Source organism: Condylura cristata, unplaced genomic scaffold (genome assembly GCF_000260355.1).
Source record: "Condylura cristata isolate star-nosed mole 26May11 unplaced genomic scaffold, ConCri1.0 scaffold00015, whole genome shotgun sequence".
In the NCBI taxonomy this organism is placed as follows: Eukaryota; Metazoa; Chordata; class Mammalia; order Eulipotyphla; family Talpidae; genus Condylura; species Condylura cristata.
In genome coordinates, this window is record NW_004567116.1 from 45,887,011 (window position 1) to 45,908,673 (window position 21,663).

General features: G+C 37.5%; 1 protein-coding gene across 2 annotated transcripts in view; it reads right to left on the minus strand.

The window, feature by feature from the left end:
• Positions 1-3,641: 3,641 nt before the first annotated feature.
• RAB30 (RAB30, member RAS oncogene family) overlaps positions 3,642-21,663 on the minus strand; it is a 78,479-nt gene continuing 60,457 nt past the window's right edge. Inside the window, exons 4-5 of one of the 2 annotated variants that reach the window (XM_004683246.2) lie at positions 15,970-16,153; positions 3,642-12,353 (exon numbers count right to left, since the gene is read on the minus strand). In XM_004683246.2, the coding sequence (XP_004683303.1) occupies positions 12,103-12,353; positions 15,970-16,153 (435 nt within the window). In that variant the 3' untranslated portion in view covers positions 3,642-12,102. The remainder of the gene's footprint in view (positions 12,354-15,969; positions 16,154-21,663) is intronic. The other variant, XM_004683247.2, reaches the window with a different exon arrangement.

Below are 21,663 nucleotides of genomic sequence, written 5' to 3' on the forward strand. Positions count from 1 at the left end.
CATTCTGCTCCCTGTTTCTGCCTAGAAAAGTGCCTAACTCTTGGGGCTTCCCTGGTGACCTACAGGTTAAATCTCAGCACTACTACTGTGAAGGTCCACCACCAAGGCCTAGGAGCTGACCCACACGGCACAACAGACTTCTGTCTTCCCTACTGGTCCCTTTAACAATGTAATTCAGTAGATCTGCCTGTTCTGCACCTCTGTCCTACACCCCAGTTCTACGCAAAAATAATAAAATACTAAAAAAAAAATGACCTGGCACTTCAAGACATGCACACCTCCCCCTCTTATTTCCTCAGGTCCTTCCTTTCCAGTAACACATTATCAATAGGAACTCCCCTTGGCCAGCTTCTGTAAAACAGCAACTTCCCACATCACTGCTTCTCTTCCTTGCCATACCTTATTTTCTCCATTGTAGTTATATCTACCTGATATAAATGTGTTTCTATGAAGAAATTTTCCATACTATGAAGTAATTTTCCTGAAACTGTTTTTAGAAATTTTGTTCACTGCTATAATTCCAGTGACTAGAATACTAGTCAGTATATAGATGCTTACCTACTGAGATCCTTACCTACAGATACTTTGGTATGCAGCCTTTATACTCTTCATTTCTTTTGCTTAGAATACTTGCCATGTTCAGAGCAAGATCTCAATCTCTGTCTTCCATCAAAAACTACACTTTCTACTCTTGCTGCTGAAAGCATTTCAGGTTACGGTGAGGATTAAAGGTCAAGGTGAACATCAATATATTTTGTGTAGTGTTAGACCTCATACAGTTGTTCTTGTGGTATCATCTCTAAGATCAAAGTCAGGACTAGCCTTTTCTACAAGCTTGGTAAGCTTGGATTTTTTGTTTTGTTTTGTTTTTAATTTTTTTATCTCAATGTGGGAAGCCTGAATAAATTCCAGGTATGAAAATTTAGATAAGATGTCTTACATTATTAACATGTGACTTCCAGCAAGTAATGGAAATAAGATATTTTAGTTCTTGAAGTATTCAGAGGTGAACATCTGGCCAAAAGCATAGCCACATAGTTGTGGTTTAAACATAGTTCCACGTTTCAGCTCTCAGCTGCAGATCTGTATTTGGGGTGTGTGTGTGTTTGTGTGTGTGTGTGTGTGTGTGTGTGTGTTATAGTACATATTTTATACAATGTATCAGGCACAGTCTATCAGTCTGATGTGAAATAGCTGAGGCAATTAATGATAGTGACCCTCAAGATTTTTACACTTTTACAGATTGCTAAAGAATTATGTATCTGAAGCAAGACATTGCCCAAATAAAGAGCACAGTGATATAAACACTAGGTACTTGCAGAATAAACCATATTTATACTTTTATTCAATGATACATAATGATTTGTACATAAAAAATGACTTGTACACAAATTATTTTCATGTTTGAAATTTGTCCCATTTAACTAATGGGAAAAAGTGTAAGGTGAATAGTTTCTTCAAATTTGTTAGTGGCAAAAATCCAAAGCAAAACAAAATAGAATAAAACACTTAAGAGTATTTCAGTATTTGCCTCCCAGTGTTTCAGTATTTGCTGTTTATGACTTAATAGGTAATGCTAAAATCACACACACACACACACACACACAAAATGACTGGTCTTGACCTACAAAAATACAATTTCATGTGGTTCAGATTCGTGTCAATAATAGAACATGAAAAACCACAGCTTGTGTGAATTCAGGAGAGAAATTTCTACAAAGCTTTTCTTGTCATGAAGGTGGAAAATTAAGTTTCATACCAACTGCAGAAAAGCTGCCAGTGATTAAAAATATGTAGTATGTGATTTTGCAAAGTTCTGTACTTTATACATTACAGATTGTCAATGCCCAGTTAACTGAAGAACACCATGTCAGGGGCCTCAGAGCTTTAGGTTTAATCCCCTTGACAGTTTAATTTATTAACTATTGTGTTCCATAACCCACTGTACACATTCTTAATCCAAGACAATCCTCTCTCAGGTGCATGTTCCATGGTAAAAGGTGGGATGAGGATAAATATTTTTTGTTAGTTTATAGATTTTATTTTTTTCTTACATTATTGTAGTCCCTATAGTTCTCCTGCTACCATATCACCTGTGAACCATCACCATATTCTCTTGTGCTCAACCCTGTCTGTTACCATACTCTCCTTTGCTGTATGCTTCAATTCTATGGTCAACTTGCTAGTTTTGACCTTTTTTTTTTTTGACCTTTTATTTAGTTTCTCCATATTCCATAGGTAAATGAGACCATCCAGTATTTTATGTTTCCTTTTGACTATTTCTGGCTAGCATAATTATCCCTTCTAGCTCCATCCATGTCACTGCAGGTGGCATGAGTTTTTTTGTTTTGTTTTTTATGTTGACCTCTGGGTAATATTCAATTGTATAAATATACCACAACCTTTTGATCCATTCATCTATTTTGGGGCATATCTTGGCTATTGTAAATAGTGTTGCAATAAACATAGGAGTGCAGGTTTCCTTTAAAATTAGTGGTTTTGTGTCCTTTGGGTAGATTCCAAGAAATGGAATCACTGAATGATATGGTAGATCCATTTTAGTGTTCTGAGGAATCTCACTACAGCTTTCCATGGTGGCTGGACCAGTTTACATTCCCACCAGCAGTGTAAGAGGGTTCCTTTAGCTCCACATCTGGGATGAGGATGAACAAATCTGTGTTTTCTTCATTTGAAGTAGGAGACATCTAAAAGCATATTCTAACATCTGCCGTATAGTACATGCTCAATAAAATGGTGTATGAATGAATGAATGCCTTACTAATGATGAATAGGTAGTCTTATACCTAACTATAAGAGCTAATGATCTCAAATGACATCTCCTAAGAATATGTCACTATATAATGTTTTAGCTGAAAGGGGCTTTAAAGTAATCTAATCTTGTGCACAAATTTGGTAGATGGGAATATTAGGGCTTGAAATTAATTGATTACCAATGTCACACAGCTTGTCAGTGTCAACCTGTGACTAGAATTTTCCAATCCCAATTTTCAGTATAATTCTTCATTCACCATCTCAAAAGATAAAGCATCTGTCTCACCATTAGAAATAATTATAACATCCTGAATACAGGGGAAGTCTTTCACAGCATCATATAATTGGAGGAGGCCTTAAAAATTACTCAATTTGGGGCATTCCCTGGTGGCACAATGGGTTAGGATGCAGCACTGCAAGCTAGCTGCAGCTGCTTCAGGGAGAGTTCGACCCCTTGCCCCGGAGATGATCCACATGATGCAGCAGACCTGACCAGCCTGCTGCTCCTCTCAGCAGTGCACTTTGCTGATCTGCCTGTTCTGCCTCCCTCTCTGTCTCTGGTGAGTCTTCTCACTGCCCTGCACCTCTGGCTTGTACCCCAGTTCCATATCCATAAATTAAAACTTTAAAAATAATTACTCAGTTTACCCTCTAATTTTACAAAGGAGAAAGCCGCAGTGCAAATGTCAAATGAATAATTCAAGCTTAGAGAATCAACCCTCAAACTCAGGTCTCCAGATTCCCAAACCCAGAACACATGTTATGTGTTAGCTTGCTAGTAGCTTACTTGTTTTTTACATACTTTAATGGCATAGTATCCTCCAAATGTGAGCAACAAATGTTTATTTATATACAAGTACATGGGAAAACAATTTCATTCATCTTTTTAAAAATTTTTTTACAAATAAAAAGTTATTAATACATTCATCCTTTGCACACAAAATACATTCTTTTTACTTTGACTCTCAGTATGAATTATTCCTTAATAATAAAAACTTAAGCTATGATAGATAGGTGGTTTGGCAATTTACAACCTTATTTCAAGAAGGAAAATCCAAACTTTAAAAGACAGTCTCTATATAAAAGAAAATGTATATTAAAAGTGCTCCTTCATTGAATCCTCGGAGACATAGTGAGGGCGCCTTTTCAACATGGTTTCCAGCTGTCTTTAAAACAGAGGACTTTAGGAATTCTCGATGTGAAGACAGCTCAATTTCTACAAGACCAAAGCAGTGTTTATGAAATTGATTATCATAAAAAATTCTTATGAACATCTAAGGGAGTTAGTCACTATTCAGGGACCTCTTAATTAATCAGTCTAAGATTATAAATTGCATTCCTTAAGTAGGATTTTAAGAGGGTGTGCTAAATGAACACAGATGACTTCATTTGCTTAGATTAGTTGATTTTAAGAGAGATCTGAAAACATATGCCTACACAGAACTAGTACACAATATTCATAGCAGCATCGTTCATTATAGCCCAAAGGTGGAAGCAATCCAAATGTCCACCAGCTGATCATTGGAAAATAAAATATAGTATATACACACAATGGAAAATTATTTTGCCATAAAATAATTTGAGCTACCCAAATTGTAAAAACATTATGCAAAGTAAAAGAGGCCAGACACAAAAGAGCATATATTGTACAGTACTATTTATATGAAATGTCCAACATAGGCAAATCTATTGAAACTAAAAGTAGATTAGACTGCCAGGTGCTGGGGGAAGAATAGGGCGAGAGACGGTAGGTAGTGTTTCCTTTTGAAATGATGAAAATGTTCTGGAGAAAGTGGTGATATCATACAACTTCTTGAAAATATAAAGAAAAAAAACACTGAATTGGACACTTTAAAGGGGTAGGTGGTATAGTGTGAATTATATCTCACCTTCTACAGGAGTGATGCAACCTCATTTAAAAATACTTTGTTTCATTTTCTTTCCCTCTCCCCATATCTTAATGTTGAAGTTTTCACACCTTCCTACATAATATTTTCATCTAATTCCACTCATATCATGGGCTTATATTTCTAACATCAAAAAACAATGTAAAGACATGAAGCATAATATAGAGCACTGTTAATATCTGCATTTAAAGTCATGTTTTATGTTTACATTGAAGCTGATGGTTATATTTTTTCATACTGGTATAGTCAGATATTGCTGAGAGCCTATGCTTACAACCAACATGTTAAGAACTGAGTTTATAAATTTTGATAATTAACATTTGTGTTAAAACTTTATATTTAAGTTCCATGTTTTAATGGAAAATGATAGGGGAAGGGAAATCAAGGATTCTCTGTCTTCCTGAAACAGCTTCTCTAAATATGTTAACTAGCTGCTGAGAAGACCTTCGAAATTATATATTTTTTCATTTGATTTCATCCCTATACTAAAAGTCATGCATTAAATTGTGTGCAATAATACATCTGGGCACACATTTTTCTTTTTAGATTATCAAAAATTTCTTCTTAACCCCTTTATTATTTAAAATTTCAAACTTTTTTTTGATGAAAACAGTAACTTTACTCACACTAATCCAAATACATTATTACATAGCTCCCTTACCTATCATCAGAGAGCTCCAACCACCGAGGTTTCTAGAGGACACTGCAGTGAGCAGAAACTAGAAACCAGCATTCGAGTCATTTAAAATTTTCTACAACAGGGACATAAAGTCCCAACACACCTTAAAGGATAAGAGAATTTTAAAAAATTTAATGAATCAAGTGACATTCAGATTTAATAGCCTACCAGAAAATTCCACTAGCACTCTGCAATTCTATGGGGCAAGAGAATATTTATTTCTAATGATTACACAACAGAAGTATTATGTTTTAGAAGCTATTTTTCAAAGAGTTTATCAAGTTTGCTCTTGGTATTTAATCCAAGCCGAACTGTGTAGCCTTAAACAAAAATTGTGTACCAACTAAGGGCAAATTTTCCTAACAGACCAAATTTTTATTTTATGTCACTGTACATGATTTCTTGCTTTATTAGGCATTTGGCACACCAATTTTTATTTCAGCACTTAATGCACACATAGAAAGGGGAAGGAACCTTGCTAAGTTTGATTGTTGGTGGTAATGTCCATCCACTCATGTCATAAATTCTAGAAGCAGGTAACAAAATGGGTTCATGACTCCATTTTTATTAAGGAGACAAAAGCCACAACCAGAAGAGTTCTTCAGAAGCAGTTGTCGATTATAGCTAATGAAGAAAAATACATGTATAATTGAAGAGTTAGTCAACAGTAAAATTAGGGTATAAATCTAATACCAATTAAGAGCAAAGAGTTTATAAATGCCTTGCCTGATATTCCTCAACAGAATAATGATTATCACCTTAATGAGCTTTTCTTGACCTTTAAAAAAAAGGCAAATGGTCAATAAATGGCAGACATGACCCCCAAAAGTAAGATAGGATCAACCCATTTTCATTCACATGGCAATGGGATCAAGAAGAAAGAGGTCTAAATTGCACTGTGAGGTATTTCAGTGAAAAGGGTAAGTTTCCTGATAATGAAGAGTTTCACAACCCTTGGAAGTGCCTATTGGGAAAGAGAGGGAAGGAGTATCTTTCTTGACATATGAGTCTCTTGGGTAACAGTAATGCTCAAAGGCAGAAGAATGGACCAAATGAGAGATTCCTTTATGGCCTTTTCAGAAATGCAACTCTTTTCTTTGACATCAAAAAAGAAACCTTTGTTTTGTCCTCCTTAGGACTTGTCAAGATGATCCAAAGTATGCTTTTAATAAAGAAGAAAATAAATATTTGTATACTTACTGTTTACCAAGCACTTTACTAACTTTCCATTTATCTAGTTTTTACAATAATCCTGACAGTTGTTATGATTCTATAACAGACAACTGGTATTCAAGAGATTTGCACTTTGTATAAGGTCACATCTGGTGCTTGGCAACACTGACCAGTGTTTCCCCTTCTTCACACTTCCCTACTTCACCATCTCGAGTGTCAGTCACAGTCCCTAAGGGACTAAACTATAACATCTCAAAAAGTTCTGCTTTACTTAGTGGGAAAGTAAATTTTGACTCATCTACCTCAGAAGGCCAGTTAAAGAAGTGGTGGCTAGTTTTTGTTCTCTTATCCATAGTTATCCACTGAATTGTTTGAACAAAGAATTCAAAGAAGGTCTTGCTCAAACTTGTATTTCTCACTATGCAAGACTTCTTTTTTTTTTTTAAGATAGAGCCATCTATAAGTCTACCAAGGATGCAAATTATTTTGCAAATGAACTCATTTGGGTATTTACCTTATTTGCAAGTATTGCTTATAGATATCCCTAATTTCAAAGCTGTGTGTTTTGTTCCTTTCTACATGAGCAGTTTGGCCTCAGTTCTGCTAAAATCATTTTCAGATCATGTTTTTGCAAGAGAGTGAAACTAACAAATCAAATTTCATGAGAAGTTTCCAAAATAGATACTGTGGACTACTTTATGCTAGTGATTCACCAGCTCATTTCTGATATAGGAGCTGAAAAACTTTATGTCAGTATATAATGGACTCTAACTGAAACTACTGTTCTCTTTAGGCTAAAAAGGCCTATCCTGAAGTCCTGAAGACACACCAATTTTTCACTTAACTAAACATGATTTATTTTTGGCAAAAATTTCCATGATTTTATGTAACTTTACTAAAACTTTACTAAAAGAATACCTCTTTAAAATTTTTAACTCAAGATTTCAACAAGACTGAGCTCCCAGTCTTTGGAGCTAAGAGCACCTGACAAATAGCCTCTCTATGGAAGGTAAGATAGACTTGCAGTAGAAGAGCAAAACCTTAAAAAAGTATGAACTATGGGTAACATATCTAGCAGGTGATGAGAGGCAAAGTGCAGTAACATAGACTTTTAAGTCATTAAGTCCTCTGGTTTAACCCCCAACCAACTGGGATCCTTTCCACATCATCTTTGCTGAGTTCTTACCCCAGCCTCTGCTTGACACAGACTGTACCTGCGGCACCCTTCCATGATGAACCAGCTTGGGGAGAAAGTCCTCCCTGACATAGAGCCCAAACCTGTGACCTCTATCCTTTGAGTCTCATCCACACCTTTGAGCCACCATGTATTGCTCCCAATGTCCTAACTGTATTCCTCTCTCTATTTCCCAGGTGAAATCTCCCAAGTTCTTCAAATATTCTTCAGATGTCATAAAATTTAAATTCCTTCACCATCTTTGTTATGCTTCAGTTTGTGTTTAGTTTCAGAGTTTGGTTCCTAAAAATATTTGCAATATTCCAACATTTAGACTTAAGAAAGAATATCAAATGTTATCTCCCATATAAAAACTTATATTAATTATCTGTTTGAAGGAATAAGCACTTAATTTAGTATGCTCTCCACCCAGGGTAAAAAATGTAAGAGAAGACAGCTTTCCTTCCAAACATCAATAGGCTCCTGTCACAAAAAGTCATATTGTTTTAATCAAAATTGGTGTCCAACTGTACATTTTGCTTGAATGATGAAATACATGTTTCTCTTGATTGTCAGGGAGCATCTAGTTGAGATGCTGTCCAATTCATGAATCATTTATAAGGCCAATTAAATCTAAAAACACATACATAATTCCTGTCAGAGCCAGGGAAAGTAAGAAACCAGTTGCAGTAAAAAAAAAAAATCTAGAAATTAAGAAATGTCAGAACCTAGAAGAAAATAGGACAGAGACAAAAGTCCCTGAAGAACTTATGACCACAAAATACAGTCTGAAAAGATCTAAAGGATTAAGAAACGGAAAATGTCTCCCTTTAAAGTCATTGGTTTGATATGTGGAAAAAATTAAGCAGTTTTTTTTGTTTTTTCTGGTTATAAGAAGAAATATTCATGTGGCTTGGTCTTGTTAAAAGGATGTTTTCACTTTAATCAGAAGGCCAATTCAAAATCACTCACAACTGGTACTTTTTCACAATTATTATTTAACTGAAAGCTGATGCTGAATCTAGATGGAGCAGGGAATAGTTTAAAGGGTAAATGAGTCAAATCATTGCTCTAACACTGGTCACCTGTGTCCTCCAATGTCATATATCATGAACAGAAGAAAAAAGAATTCAGACTTTCATTAAACTCTGCCTTCTTACTCCAACATGCCTAAAGAGCTTAAAGTAAATAATACTAGTTCTAATAGCTTATTTTGGTCAGTGAATTTTATCTTTCTTACCAAACTCTAAATCAAAAATAGACACATTGTCAAGTCAACCCATTGCACTTCCATTTTTAGTTCTTGCCACTTTACTGAAGGGGAGATGCAAACATGAGAAAGAACAGAAAAAGTCAACGGTCTAATCTAAGTAATCCATAGAAAGGATAATGGTGTCTATAATTAAAACATAATCAATAGTGTCTATAATTAAAAACATAATCAAATAGGTATAACAAAAGCATGTAAAGGAGTAAAATACTTTGCACAGAGAAAGGAGAAAGCATAACCACCTGTGAGGATACAATCTACACAAAGTCATAATAAAATATGATTATCAGCAAATTAAATGATTTCATGGCTTCCCCCAAACCTGACTCCATGACATGAACATGAAGCACAGTCACTGGAAATTGAAAAGTTTGGCCATATATTTAGTAACTTTATTAAAAGAGCAAAATAAACCATACCATAAATGGAAGCAGACATGGATTCTGGTATTCTCATTAGTCAGACCAAGTGAAGCTGAAGTATGAGAAAGCAACTCGCTTTTGCATCCGCCAAAAAATGAGAAATTTTATTTATGAAAGTGCTTCTTAGTAAATATTACCAAAACAATAGATCTAATAGGCAAGTCAGTAAGTTTAGGTTCTAGCTGGGTTAAAATGACCAGATTTAATTAATGTTCTTCCTTTAAATTCTAATTGTGAATTGCTATTTAACTGGAGAAGCTCTTCTTGGCACTAAGTCATTTATTCAACTAATTTTTAATGAGTACCTACAATACTGTCAGGGATTATTCTCAAACTTGAGATACCTCAGTGAATATAAGGCCTAATCTGGAATTCACACATCTAAGGGGAAAAAAGCCCTATGTTCTCATGCTAACCTGCTAATGAGCCATGGATGGGTGATTGCAAATTACAGAAAGGCTGTGAGGAGTAACAGGAAAAGGGGCCAAGAGCAGAGCTTTTGAATCCCCTTCTGCAACTGGTCAAGGGTAATAGTGGTGGCTGAGGCCCAGGGAATAGGAATTTCAGAATGCAAGTATGGAGCTAGAAGCTGTTATTTTGCAACTAAATTTGTCTAATCTAATGAAGTCCTTTCCTCTAAGTTTACAAAGCAATTTTATTTTCAAGACACTTGCTGCTGTGAGAAAAGGTTCGGTCATGACATGCAGGGGTAACTGGATTTGGGACCTAAATTAAAGATAATAAAGTTAAACCTAGGGACAATTTCCTACAGCTTAAAAAGAGCTCCTCTGCCCACCCTGGACTTGTTATCTGAATACCTTTACTTACTGGTTTACTGGGAAGGGAACAGCAACTACTATTACAGATTTTGGCTGAAATTTTCTAAAATGATTTTTCTTTCCTGTAGAGACGTGTTCTAAAATAAAGGCAATTTAAACATCAGGGATCTCTTACTCTTCCCCATAGGATCAGAACAAACACAGCAACAGCCACCCAAAATATCAATCCCTTAAGCAATTATGCCCATGAGCAAGGGACTGGCCACTCTGAAACTTGCTAAAGAAATATTACAAATGCTTTGTCAGTATTGTGTCTTGATACACCTCATTTCTTTAAAATTAAATATTTTCAGATATTAACATAACAGGGTCAAGATCGCAACATCCATAGCAGCAGTGGAATTACAAATCATATTCTATTACTCATCCCTCAGTTATGCTACAGAAAGCTACAGAAACATCTGACAGCTTCAATCTGCACACAGGTTCAATTATTTTGAGTTAGTATTACTATCAATGAACAAACCTAGAAAGTATCAAAGGATGGCACTAAAAAAGCAGTCACATAAAGAAGCAGCACATCATCCATTTTGTGTTACTGTTTTAAAACTGAGCAAGAGATTGCAGTAACAACCCAGGAAAGGTGGGGAGGGAAGAATGGTAGAAAGAAGGGGTAAGGCCAGGAAAGAAGGAAAAGAGAAAAGAAACAGAACATAGGACATGAGTCTGAGGTGACAAATGACAGTTTAACCTTCCACGAGCAAAATTTTTCTAAGATTATCACTGAAGATAAAATAAAAATGGTTCATGAGACTTTTCATCTGTTGCTATTCTCACGTCTACTGAAAACATGTACAAAATCCTGGGTCTGTCCAAGGTGGGTGGAACCAGGAGGAAGAGTCGTGACTGGCTCTCAAGGATGTTCAGCTTAGAACACTGCACCTCTCTTTCACTCACCCCCAGTATTTTGGTCAGATCAGGTCTGTTTTATCAAACTACTCCTAATGTCTTTGAACTAATCTTTTATGTTAGCATATCATCAGCCATTCATTTCACCCATTTTTCAAACTTTTCATTTGCTTAAGGGCAGGCAAAATGGGAGAATAAAAGAAAATGGCAGAAATTTAGAGGGGATATAAAGGGTAACAGATTACCTCGCCAATAAATCCACCCTAGAAAAAGGAGTAATGAGACTTTGAGAAAGAGTGCTGATTCATGGACTTCCCCCTGCTGTTTTTTGTTTCTGTAATTTCTATTTAATACATTTAAGGACATCAATGTACTAAAACATTTGGTCTGTGAAAGAGCAGAATCATTAGCACCAAGAGGAGTGGCATATAGATTATTAAAACAATGATTGTTATTGTTGGTCATGGGTAAAGGTTTCATTTCATTTTTTACATCCCAAAGTTCTTGAAAGTGCCTGTGGATAAGAGAAATAACACTTTTGAAAATCTCCATGGAGTCATCAACACACACCAGAGGCAGTACTTGGCCTTTCCAGTTTTGGTTTATCCAGTAGACAAGAAAACCTGGGCTCCCCGAAGCCCTAGAGAACCGCCCCACATGCAACCACTGGTGTGTAGGGGGTTCCCTATGTAAAGTTCTCCCTGGACTGTCTTCAGGAATGCGCCTTTACTTGCTTTAAAAAAAAAAAAAAAAAAAAAAAAACATGCTCTGCAGAGCATGGAGCCGCAAGTACAATGTTCTCCTTGCTCTGACTCCAGCCTGCAAAAGGGTGAAACCAGTATATGTTCTGCTAAAGCCAGCCTGTGGACAAGGCTCTGGGCCTGCCATGCTTTGTAAGTTCGGGCACCCACAGAAGGTCCGCAGAGAGCAGAAGCCACAGTCATCGCCAGATCTCCCCAGCAATCTGTAATCCATCAGGGCAGCTGTTGGTTCTTTCTGCTGCTGCTCACTCAGCCTTTAGTTGAAATTACAGCAAGTCAAATAGCTGATACTTTTCCCTTCTCCAGGTAAGGGCGAGGATACATTGTTCACAAGTGTGTTCTGCCTGGCTTCGCTGATGAGGCGGCATGCTAAGTCAAGGAAGAGTTTCTCCACATTGTCTGATTCCTTGGCCGAGGTCTCCAAATAGTACATGTCCTGAGCTTCTGAGAATTCTTCGGCTCTCTGCTGGGAAACCTCTCTCCTTTCAGCCAGATCAATCTTGTTGCCTGGAAAGGGAGGTAAAATCAGAGGGACTCATTAAATACATAAAAACTGCTTTGTGGACCACATCCACTGAAGAGGAATGCCTAATGCCCACTTGCTGTTAAACTGTTTCCTGTCCTGTCTCTGTGTAAGGGAATGTGAATCTAAGTGTGTGGCCTGTGGACATCTTGTGAGTGACAACATTTAATGAAGAGTCCTAAGTCAGCACCTGTGGATGCCAGGGTGCTCTGTTCACTGAAAAGCCTAAAAGCAATGATTGACCCTCTTTCACAGTACTTCAGTGAAAGAAACTATGAGTAAAGCAAAAACATACCCTAGCAAATGGTAGAAAATATGTGTATTATCAAACATCTGACAAGGGGCTAATATCCAAGATGTATAAAAACTCAGAGCTCGACAATGACCAAAAACAACCTAATTCAATTAAACCTTAACAAATTAAATAAAACCTAGCAAAATTAAAAACCAATTAAATGAAATAGGCAGAGGAGCTAGGTAGACACTTCTCCAAATAAGACAGGGAGATGACCAGCAGGCATGTGATAAAATGTATATCATCACTCCTCACCAGGGAAATGCAAATCAAAACCATGATGAGATCTCATATCTATGGGGGTATGGCCCATATCAAAAAGACTAAAAACAAATGAAAGAGAAAAAGAAAAAGAGAAAAAACAAACACTTTTGGTAGGAATGTAGACTGATCCAGCCCCTAAGGAATACAGCCCTGAGGCTTCTTAAAACATTAAAAATAAATCTACCATATGATCCAGCAATTCCACTCTTAGCTGGAAAATGCAAAAAAAAAAAAAAAAACCCACTAATTCAAAGAGATATATGCATTCCTATATTTACTGCAAAACTATTTACAATAATCAAGTTATGGAAGCAACCTAAGTGCTCAGTGAAAGAAGAGTGGATAAAGATGTGGAACATATACATAAAGGAATATTATGCAGCTACAAAAAAGGGTGAACTCTTGCCATTGTGACAAGGGCAGAATTAGAGGGGATAATAATAGGCAAAATAAGCAAGAAGAAATAAGACAAAAACATGGTTTCATGGAATGTGGACTATAGAGAACAAAGCAAAAGGCCAGAAAAACCCAAACCAATAATAAACTCTAGACTTCCAACTGTAGAACTGAAGCTACCAGAGCAAGAGGAGGAGATGTGGGAACAAAGTTTAAGGGGACTTAAAGGACTATGGTGGAGAACTATGGGTGCTTATGTAGCTGTGACATGGTAACATACATCTGATGACGTGATCTTCAACCTCTGAATCATATACAGTGTTGTAAAGCGATACTATCTCTCTCTCCCTCTCTTTCTCTCTACATATATATCTTTAAAAGAATTTATATCAGGAAGAAGGAGGAAAGAAATGGAGAAATGGTACTTCTGGATTGTGACAGAAGCATCCATTTGAAGAAGCTCCCATTGTCAAAGTCTGAAGAATTAAAGCAATAAAAATAAATGCAAATGACTAAATATATTGAATGTATTAAAACATGTCAGTTAATAATGATGTTCAAAATATAAACAAACTTCAATAGTTACTTTCAGAAATTATGAGAGCACTAACTCATCTTGAAAAACAAAAATACCTAAATCCAACCAGGTTTATAAATTTACCTATAAATCTTGAACAAATACAGATGATAGAGGAACATGTCACATGACATCACAAAGGTGAAATAAAATTCATATTTAAAACTTCTATATAATAACAAAAAATGCTTTTTAGCAAGGGGTAAAAGAGAAATGGCAACACAAAAGACATAAAATCAATTACAATATATGTATGTATTATTTGGATCTTGCTTTAAATGAACTTAAAAAAAATCTGAGTTAATCAAGGAGATGTGACCATTTTAAAAAATGATTTGATGCTTTCAAGGAATTTTTAACAATATTAGGTCTGAAAATGGCACAGTGATCAGGTTCTTTTTTTATTTTTTAATCTTATAAAGATACACACCATATTCTACCTACAAGTGAAACCAGTTGATATTTTTCTTTTTGTGTGTGACAACAGGGGACGGGGAGGGGAGGAAAGAGAACAAGGGACTATGGTGATCGCTCTTGGGTGCTGTGAGTGTGGGAGAATTACGGGGACTACATCTGAGGGGAGAAATGAAATATTGTATAAAAATGAATAATGTAAGAAATTTTTAAAAATATAAAAATGTGCCAAATATTGAAAGATGAATTAGTAAAAAGCTGAGGCATTTTCAAAATAATATGAAGGGGAGTGTGGACAGAACACATTTGAACAGATGCATTAAGATAATTGTCAAAGCAGAGAGATGTGTACATGGGAGCTCATTGTACTTTTTTCTCCACTTTTGCTTATATTTAAAACATTCTAAAATAAATATTTTCTTTTCAAAATCCAGTGCCTCTTTTACATCTCAAAGATTAACTATTTTTGCTCAAATCTTCTTTTACCCTCCTGAGTGGCGCTTTGACTGAAGTTCAATAGAGTTTTCTATGGAACACAAAGTTCAAGTCCAAAGTTGGGAGCTTCAATGCGTCACTGCAAAGTTTCTCTAGTGTAAAAGGGGTTTTCAGGCCATGGCATGGAGCACAAGGTCATAGAGAGGCAGATGTTAACCAAGCACCCTAAAGGGAAAGGCCCTCAATTTGTTACAAAACAGTGGATTACAATAGGAACATTACAGAATTTCTGAGTACATCTTACAGGCTGTATGACTTGGACAAAGAACTTGACCTCTCTGAGCCTTGGTTTCCTTATCTGTGAATTAGGTATCGTGACACATGAAGTTCTCAGTATAAGTCCTGACACATATACTAGCCATAACGGTTACTATAAAATATTTATTAGCTCACTGTTAGCCATAATTTATAATTTAACAATATTTCTGATGTTCTCTACCCAAATTTTCAAAATTCAGATCTTGATAGAATATACAGCAATTCCTTCCTAGGAAGAAAACATTTTAGCAACCATGTATTATTAACATTTTTCCACCACCACTAGGATTTTTAATGTTCAATTCCATTTCATGCAATGCCATTCTTTAATATGTATATTTGTTACCACAGAGAAACATGGGTTGTTTCCTGCTCCCCCCCCCCATGGTGAACAGGGGTTCTACCCTCCTACAAAATAAAAAAACTACAAAACTTTCTTTAGTGGATTTTTCTGAAAATTAGAATTTTCAAATCAATAAAAGAGTGGAAATAATTAACCAAAGTCCTTCCTTTAGTCATTAAACAATTGCTTCAATAATGAATGCTTTATCAAACTTAAGATATAGATGTTACTTCTAGTCCAACAGTTTCATGATCTCAGAATTGGAGTTTTCTAAATACTGAACATCCTGCACAACGTTCAGATAGACAGTCTTAATTCCGATAGACAGCACTGGTAGAAAACCAAACAGCAATATTTTCAACTTTACTTTTTCAAACTATCCCAGGGGATAGGGACCATTTCCTTATCTCTTCAACTGCAAAAGAATTGAATGTTGATTGCATGACATCATACACTCATGTGGATAACATTCTTGGAAAGTACGGAGGCACAAACTTTATGTGATTATAAATTCTTTGAGACACATAAATGAATTTTCCTCCCTTAGCACTCACTTACCGACTAACACAGTGATGACCTTGTTGCTGGCATATTGTTCTATCTCCCGCAACCACTCAGGAAGGCAGCGGAAGGATTCCTCACAAGTTATATCATAGGTGAGGATTAGGGCATTGGCGCTTCGGTAATAACTCTGGGTAATGGATCGAAATCTCTCTTGACCTGCTGTGTCCCAGATCTGAAGCTGTGAGCACATAAGAGAAAAGATCAGGTTGGAGAAACAGAAAAGAAAGCAAGCATTGCCTGCTCTAGTTTAAAAAGGAAACACTTCACCCAAATAATTTCATGGTTATTTTCTGCCCTGGAAGGATGTAGAATTTTTAAAAATGTGTTGGGTGTGCCTGGCAAAAGAGTGGGGCTTTCTTTGTTTTATGTCTTTTGTTCTTCACTAGACTGCTTTAGAGTTTCCTCTTTGTTCTTTAAAAACCCTACTGAACATTTTATTATGTGGCAAGCTTTATGCATTTTACATGCAATGACTCACATTATCTTCAATAATTCCAGGAGGCTATTACTAGAATTACTATTACTTTGGCATTTCTCACATGAGGAAATGGGTGTCTTGTAGCCAGCATTGCCCACAACTAATGAAACCAGGCACTGAGGTCCCAGAGTTCATGCTTTTAACTGCAAGTCCAGTGAAGTACAAAAGTCAGGCACTGGTAGCTGTCATTCTCTGGTTGTTGACATTTCAGTTAGCAAGCTGAGAATGAGAAAATGCAACCTCACCACCTCTCCCAGTTCGAAATTCAAATGGTTGTTTTTAATCTTTATTAATGAAAACAACAGCAATGTCACGGCAAAGAAGGCTCAGTTTCCCTCTACCACCTTTAAGCTCTGTGATCCTAGGCACGTCACTCTATGGGCACTGATAGTTTCTTTATTAAAGAAAAATAAATAGGTTGGGTCCTACCTGGTGGTGCAGCAGTTAAAGCACAGCATTGGGAAGCTTGCGGCAGTTGCTTCAGTGCGAGTTTGGTCCCCAGCCAATGAAATGACCCAAATGGCTGGCAGACCTCCCCTGTCTCTCACGCTGCTCCCCTCAGCAGTGTACTTTGTCAATCTGCCTGTTCTGCTCCCCACTCTGTCTCTGGTGAATCCTCTCACTGCCCCTCACCTCTGGCCTGTACCCCCGTTCTGTATGCATAAATAAATAAATTTAAAAACAAATAAAAGGTTAAAACTTCCCTGCTGGAAAGTCACATTTTCAGAAGTCATCTCTTGTATAATACCTAATTTCTAAGAAAGAAGGCAAAAACACTTCTCACTTCTCCTTGAATTTCCAGCACAGAGCATATTACTGGTAAGACAGACCCAAACATAGAACAAATCCAAGAGCTCTGAGAAATAACATCAATGACAATAATAATCTTCCCTGTGATTGCATAAACTTCACGTGTCACAAGATTCATTCAGTCTCACTAAAAGAACATCATTTCCCAGGGAAGACTGTCTAAAGCCTTAAGGTTAAACCAGGTTCCCCTTCCTGGTCCCCCACTCTCACATGTTCTCTCTTACACCCTGAAATTCTTCACAGCCTGACATCTTGAATCATACATTTTGCTTATTTGCTTGTTGTGTAGAATAACTGTGGTCTAGGCCGGAAAGCAGGGCGGAGAGAGGATTCACCAGAGACAGAGTGGGGAGCAGAACAGCTGGGTCTACCCAAGTACACTCCTAAGGGGAACAGTGGGAGAGACAGGAGAGGTCTGCTGCGCCCTATGTGCATTAATTTCCTGGCCAGTGATAGAACTCAGGTTGTAGTGACAACAGCGCTGAGACTTAACCTAAGCAACCAGAGAGGCCCCAAATATTTACTTTAATAAAGACTGTAATAATTTTCTAAACTACTGTTGTGATTTTTTAAATAGCTGTTTTCCTCTCTAGACTAAAAGTTTCATGCAGAAAAAGTAGGTCCATTTTACTCACAGAATCTCCTGCACTAGATAGAATATCTGATAAATAGTAAGTGAATACCTACAGTCTCCTTTTATCTTTATAGCAACCCAGTGAGGAAGTCAAGTTTATGCCTCTCTTATTAATGGGAAGCTCCAGCTCCTGAGTCCTCCCAAGCTAGTACTCAGACTTCTCGTTCACAGTGAAAAACTCAATACATACCCCCATGCTACCTTTGCCTCCCGAGACTGAGTACTATGCATCTGTACCCACAGAGGAGGAGTCATTTGGTGTCACCCTCTGCTCATACCAGTTTAGCGGAGGAGACTGGAGAGTGAGCCCCACTGTCCTGACCTGCAGTCAGGCACACAGGCGCTCCTTTGATTTGAAATCGCAGCTGCTCTTTGATAATATACATGAAAGTCTGTGTCTGCTGAAGGCAACTTACAGATGTTAAGGCTTTTGCTTAACAAAAGCCATTCTCTTCTCTGCCTCAAATCTAGGGGCATGGTGCCCCTCTGCCAGGATATGTCTTAGAACAACAGACTATTGTTTTAATGTAATATCAACCCTCTAAAAACACTTGTGATTGAATTTAATAGTACCAGTCATTAGACAGCAGTATGTTCTTACAACTAGCATATCCTGAGAACAGCTTTGAGAATGAAAACCACTGAAATATTTTCTAGAATAGTGATTTATGGTCTTGTCAAGATGCACAACAGTTTCTTATGGGAGTGGGGTGGGTTGGCTTTTCTATTCCTGGCTTTAGATTTGATTCCTAAGGATATTCCTATGCTACTGCCTTTATCATTCAACTTGGTTTCACCATGCACTGTATAATTCATTTGGTCCTTTTTAGAATGCATAGGTCATTAACATATGCAAAGCACTGAACTAGGCACAGGGTGGATACAAAGATGAATAAAACAGCCCACAGCTCAAAGGGAGCCAACTACATAGTTAACTAACCACAATAAAGTACGAGATGTTCTAGTAACGAGGAATCTGCACAAGAGGAGCGTATCCCAGTTTTAGTCAGATGCCACGCCCACCAATATGTTCTCAGTACCACAGCCCTGGGCTTTCAAAGCCCTCTCCACTCCAGCATGGGGCTGCACAGTTCGCTAAGCTCTTATTTGTACCACAATTTACACTTCAATTGCCTCAGTGTTGCACCTGTGTATTGCAATCATTGGTTTACTAGTGTGTCTCTTTGTTATAATGAGTTCTTTGAGGGCAAGAGCTGTCTCTTTTTTTCCTTTATTGAGATAACATTGTTTTATAAAACTACAGATGATTTAGACGAGTAGGTTCACCTCTTCAGTGCATGGTAGCACCCCTTCCTGGCTGTCCAAGCACCCATAGCCTTCCGCCATAGTGCCCTCCCTCTGTGCCTGCTATATTTTCCCTCTCTCTCTAGTAGAAGGGCTATCTCTTATTTAACTTTAGGTCCCTGATGCCTTCCAAATCCAGTGCATGTTTAAGTGACAGACATATTTGAATGGCTAGTGAACTGAATAAAAGGTTGTGAAATCATGAAGGATTAATTTTGGTTAAGTGACTGGTATTAAAGAAGATTTCACAGTTAAAATGTTTGTGCTACAAGGGACTATGGTGATGGTGCATGGTTGAATTGGAGGGGAAATCATACCTTGTACCAAAATGAAGCATGATGTAATGAATATATTTTAAAAAAGTAAAATGGCTGTGGTAGGCAATAGTAAGTTCCTAGAGAATAAAGATGTTTTACCTAACAAGAAGCATCTACTATAACACAGGATAGAGGAATCAATGTATCAGTAGACAACTGAAGAAATACATGTGTACACTTGCAGGACTTTGCTGTCTATGAAACATAGACCTCATTAGAGGGAAATCTGGAAAATCTTCTATGATAATTAATCTTCTATGGGTTAAAATACGACTGAACTTAGAGTTTGACTTTCACCCACTAATTTGTGACACATTGAAAAGTATCAATGGATGGATGAAAATTCTACATATGCTTTAATTATATTTTCTAGCCCAAGTGATTTCCATAATGCAGGACCTTCTTAGAGAGGAGCCTCTCCCTCACTTTTGCCTTTACTCATTTCGTACAAAACTTTCATAGCTACAAGAATCTACTGCCTTTGATTCCTTGGAAGTCATTCTGCAAAGAATAAGACTTATTGGGGAGGCCGAGGGAGGTGACAAGGAGCCAGGAGAAAGATTCTGGGCCTGGTCCTGTCCTGCTTCTTGCCAGGCAAGATCCTGAACAAACCACTGGTATATTCTATTTTCCACTGACTGTACAGAGTTCTGAGAGAAAAAAAAAATGCAATCTACTAGCAACAAGACAGGGATCATCAGAAAAGAACAGTCAGTAACTGCTAAAGAACAGGACACCACTAAGACAACTATTTCCTTAAAGAAACATGGGCAGCTCAGCCCTTTTCCATTAAGACTTAAGAGAGTGACTCCTTGTGTCCAAGTGTTAATGAGGCCATTCAATTAATATGGTTGAGAAGGGTCATTTTATATCTTGATTCTACATATATGGCGAATTAATTAGAACAGCATTTGGGAGACAAGCCAACTCTCACTTGTTACAGATAGAGGTGCCAGGAACAGGAATTGTGCTTTGATACAAGATGAGTAAGACACAAATTTTGCTCGTAGGGAGGCTGTGGTCTTGTGATTGTATCAGAGGGATAAGCATTTAAAAATGGGTTTATGGCTTGCAGAAAATGGAATAAAGGTAATAGCAAAACTTGGGGAGTCAGAAAAGGTAAATAAATCTGATCTTCAACACTGGGGACCATTTCTTACTTATCCCTATTCATTTCCAGTGCCTGGCACATGGGAGGCACTAACATCTCTGGCCAAAGGAGTGAACTCACACATATATGTGTACATATACAGGCAATCCCAATATCTGGAAGCAAAGTGCCTGGAGGAGTATAGTTATTCAGCAACTCAGGTGAAAACCACCTCTGCTTTTGGAAAATATGGTTCTTCCTGCCAGTCCTCTCTGTGTATATATATTCCTGTATCCTTCCTAGCAACACCCTACTTCCTTTCTTCTACTTCAGAAAATACACTATTTCCTAAACTTTCCGGTTTGCATTTGCATGGATTTCAAACTATCAAATGTCCAGTGCCCCAGCTCTCAGTTGTTATTGTAAGGGACCAGTGAGATGTTAGTGCTCAGAGATACAGGGAGAGCTGCTGGTCACCACCTAGAAACCTTCTCCTGCACAGTCTCTTTGTCTATAAAGTGCCACCATTGGGCCACTGAGCTCCTCTGCTCTTCCCAAGGCATTTAAAGGCAGGCACAGGGGTGCATGTGGAGGAAGATTGCCAGTGACACATGAACTCAAACCTGGGATGCTTAAAGGACACTTTATCCAGCTGAAATTGATTCCAGTGTTCAATTCAGCATGTTTCTGATGTCACAGTCATTGCTTCTTCCCACAGACCTCAGCTCTGAGAGATCTGAGAGAGGAATCTCACTAGGAATGAGGGGCAGGTAGAGCTCAGGGCTAACAACCAGACTCTCTATTCTTTTCTCCTATCACTTAGTCTTGCTTCACATTTCTCTGTTATCTGCTCCAAGACAGCAGACCAATGTGTCTTCATTTCCTTCTTTCAAGACATGGGAGGCCCCAGAGGGGCAGTGGGGTGCACTAACTCACAAAATTGGCTCGTGTCCTGCCTCTCTTCCTTCCTAACTGTGGATAAATAAGTCAGTCACCTCTCTGAAACCTATAAAGGAAAGATAATTTACCTCTTACCTCACAGGGTTCTTGGTAA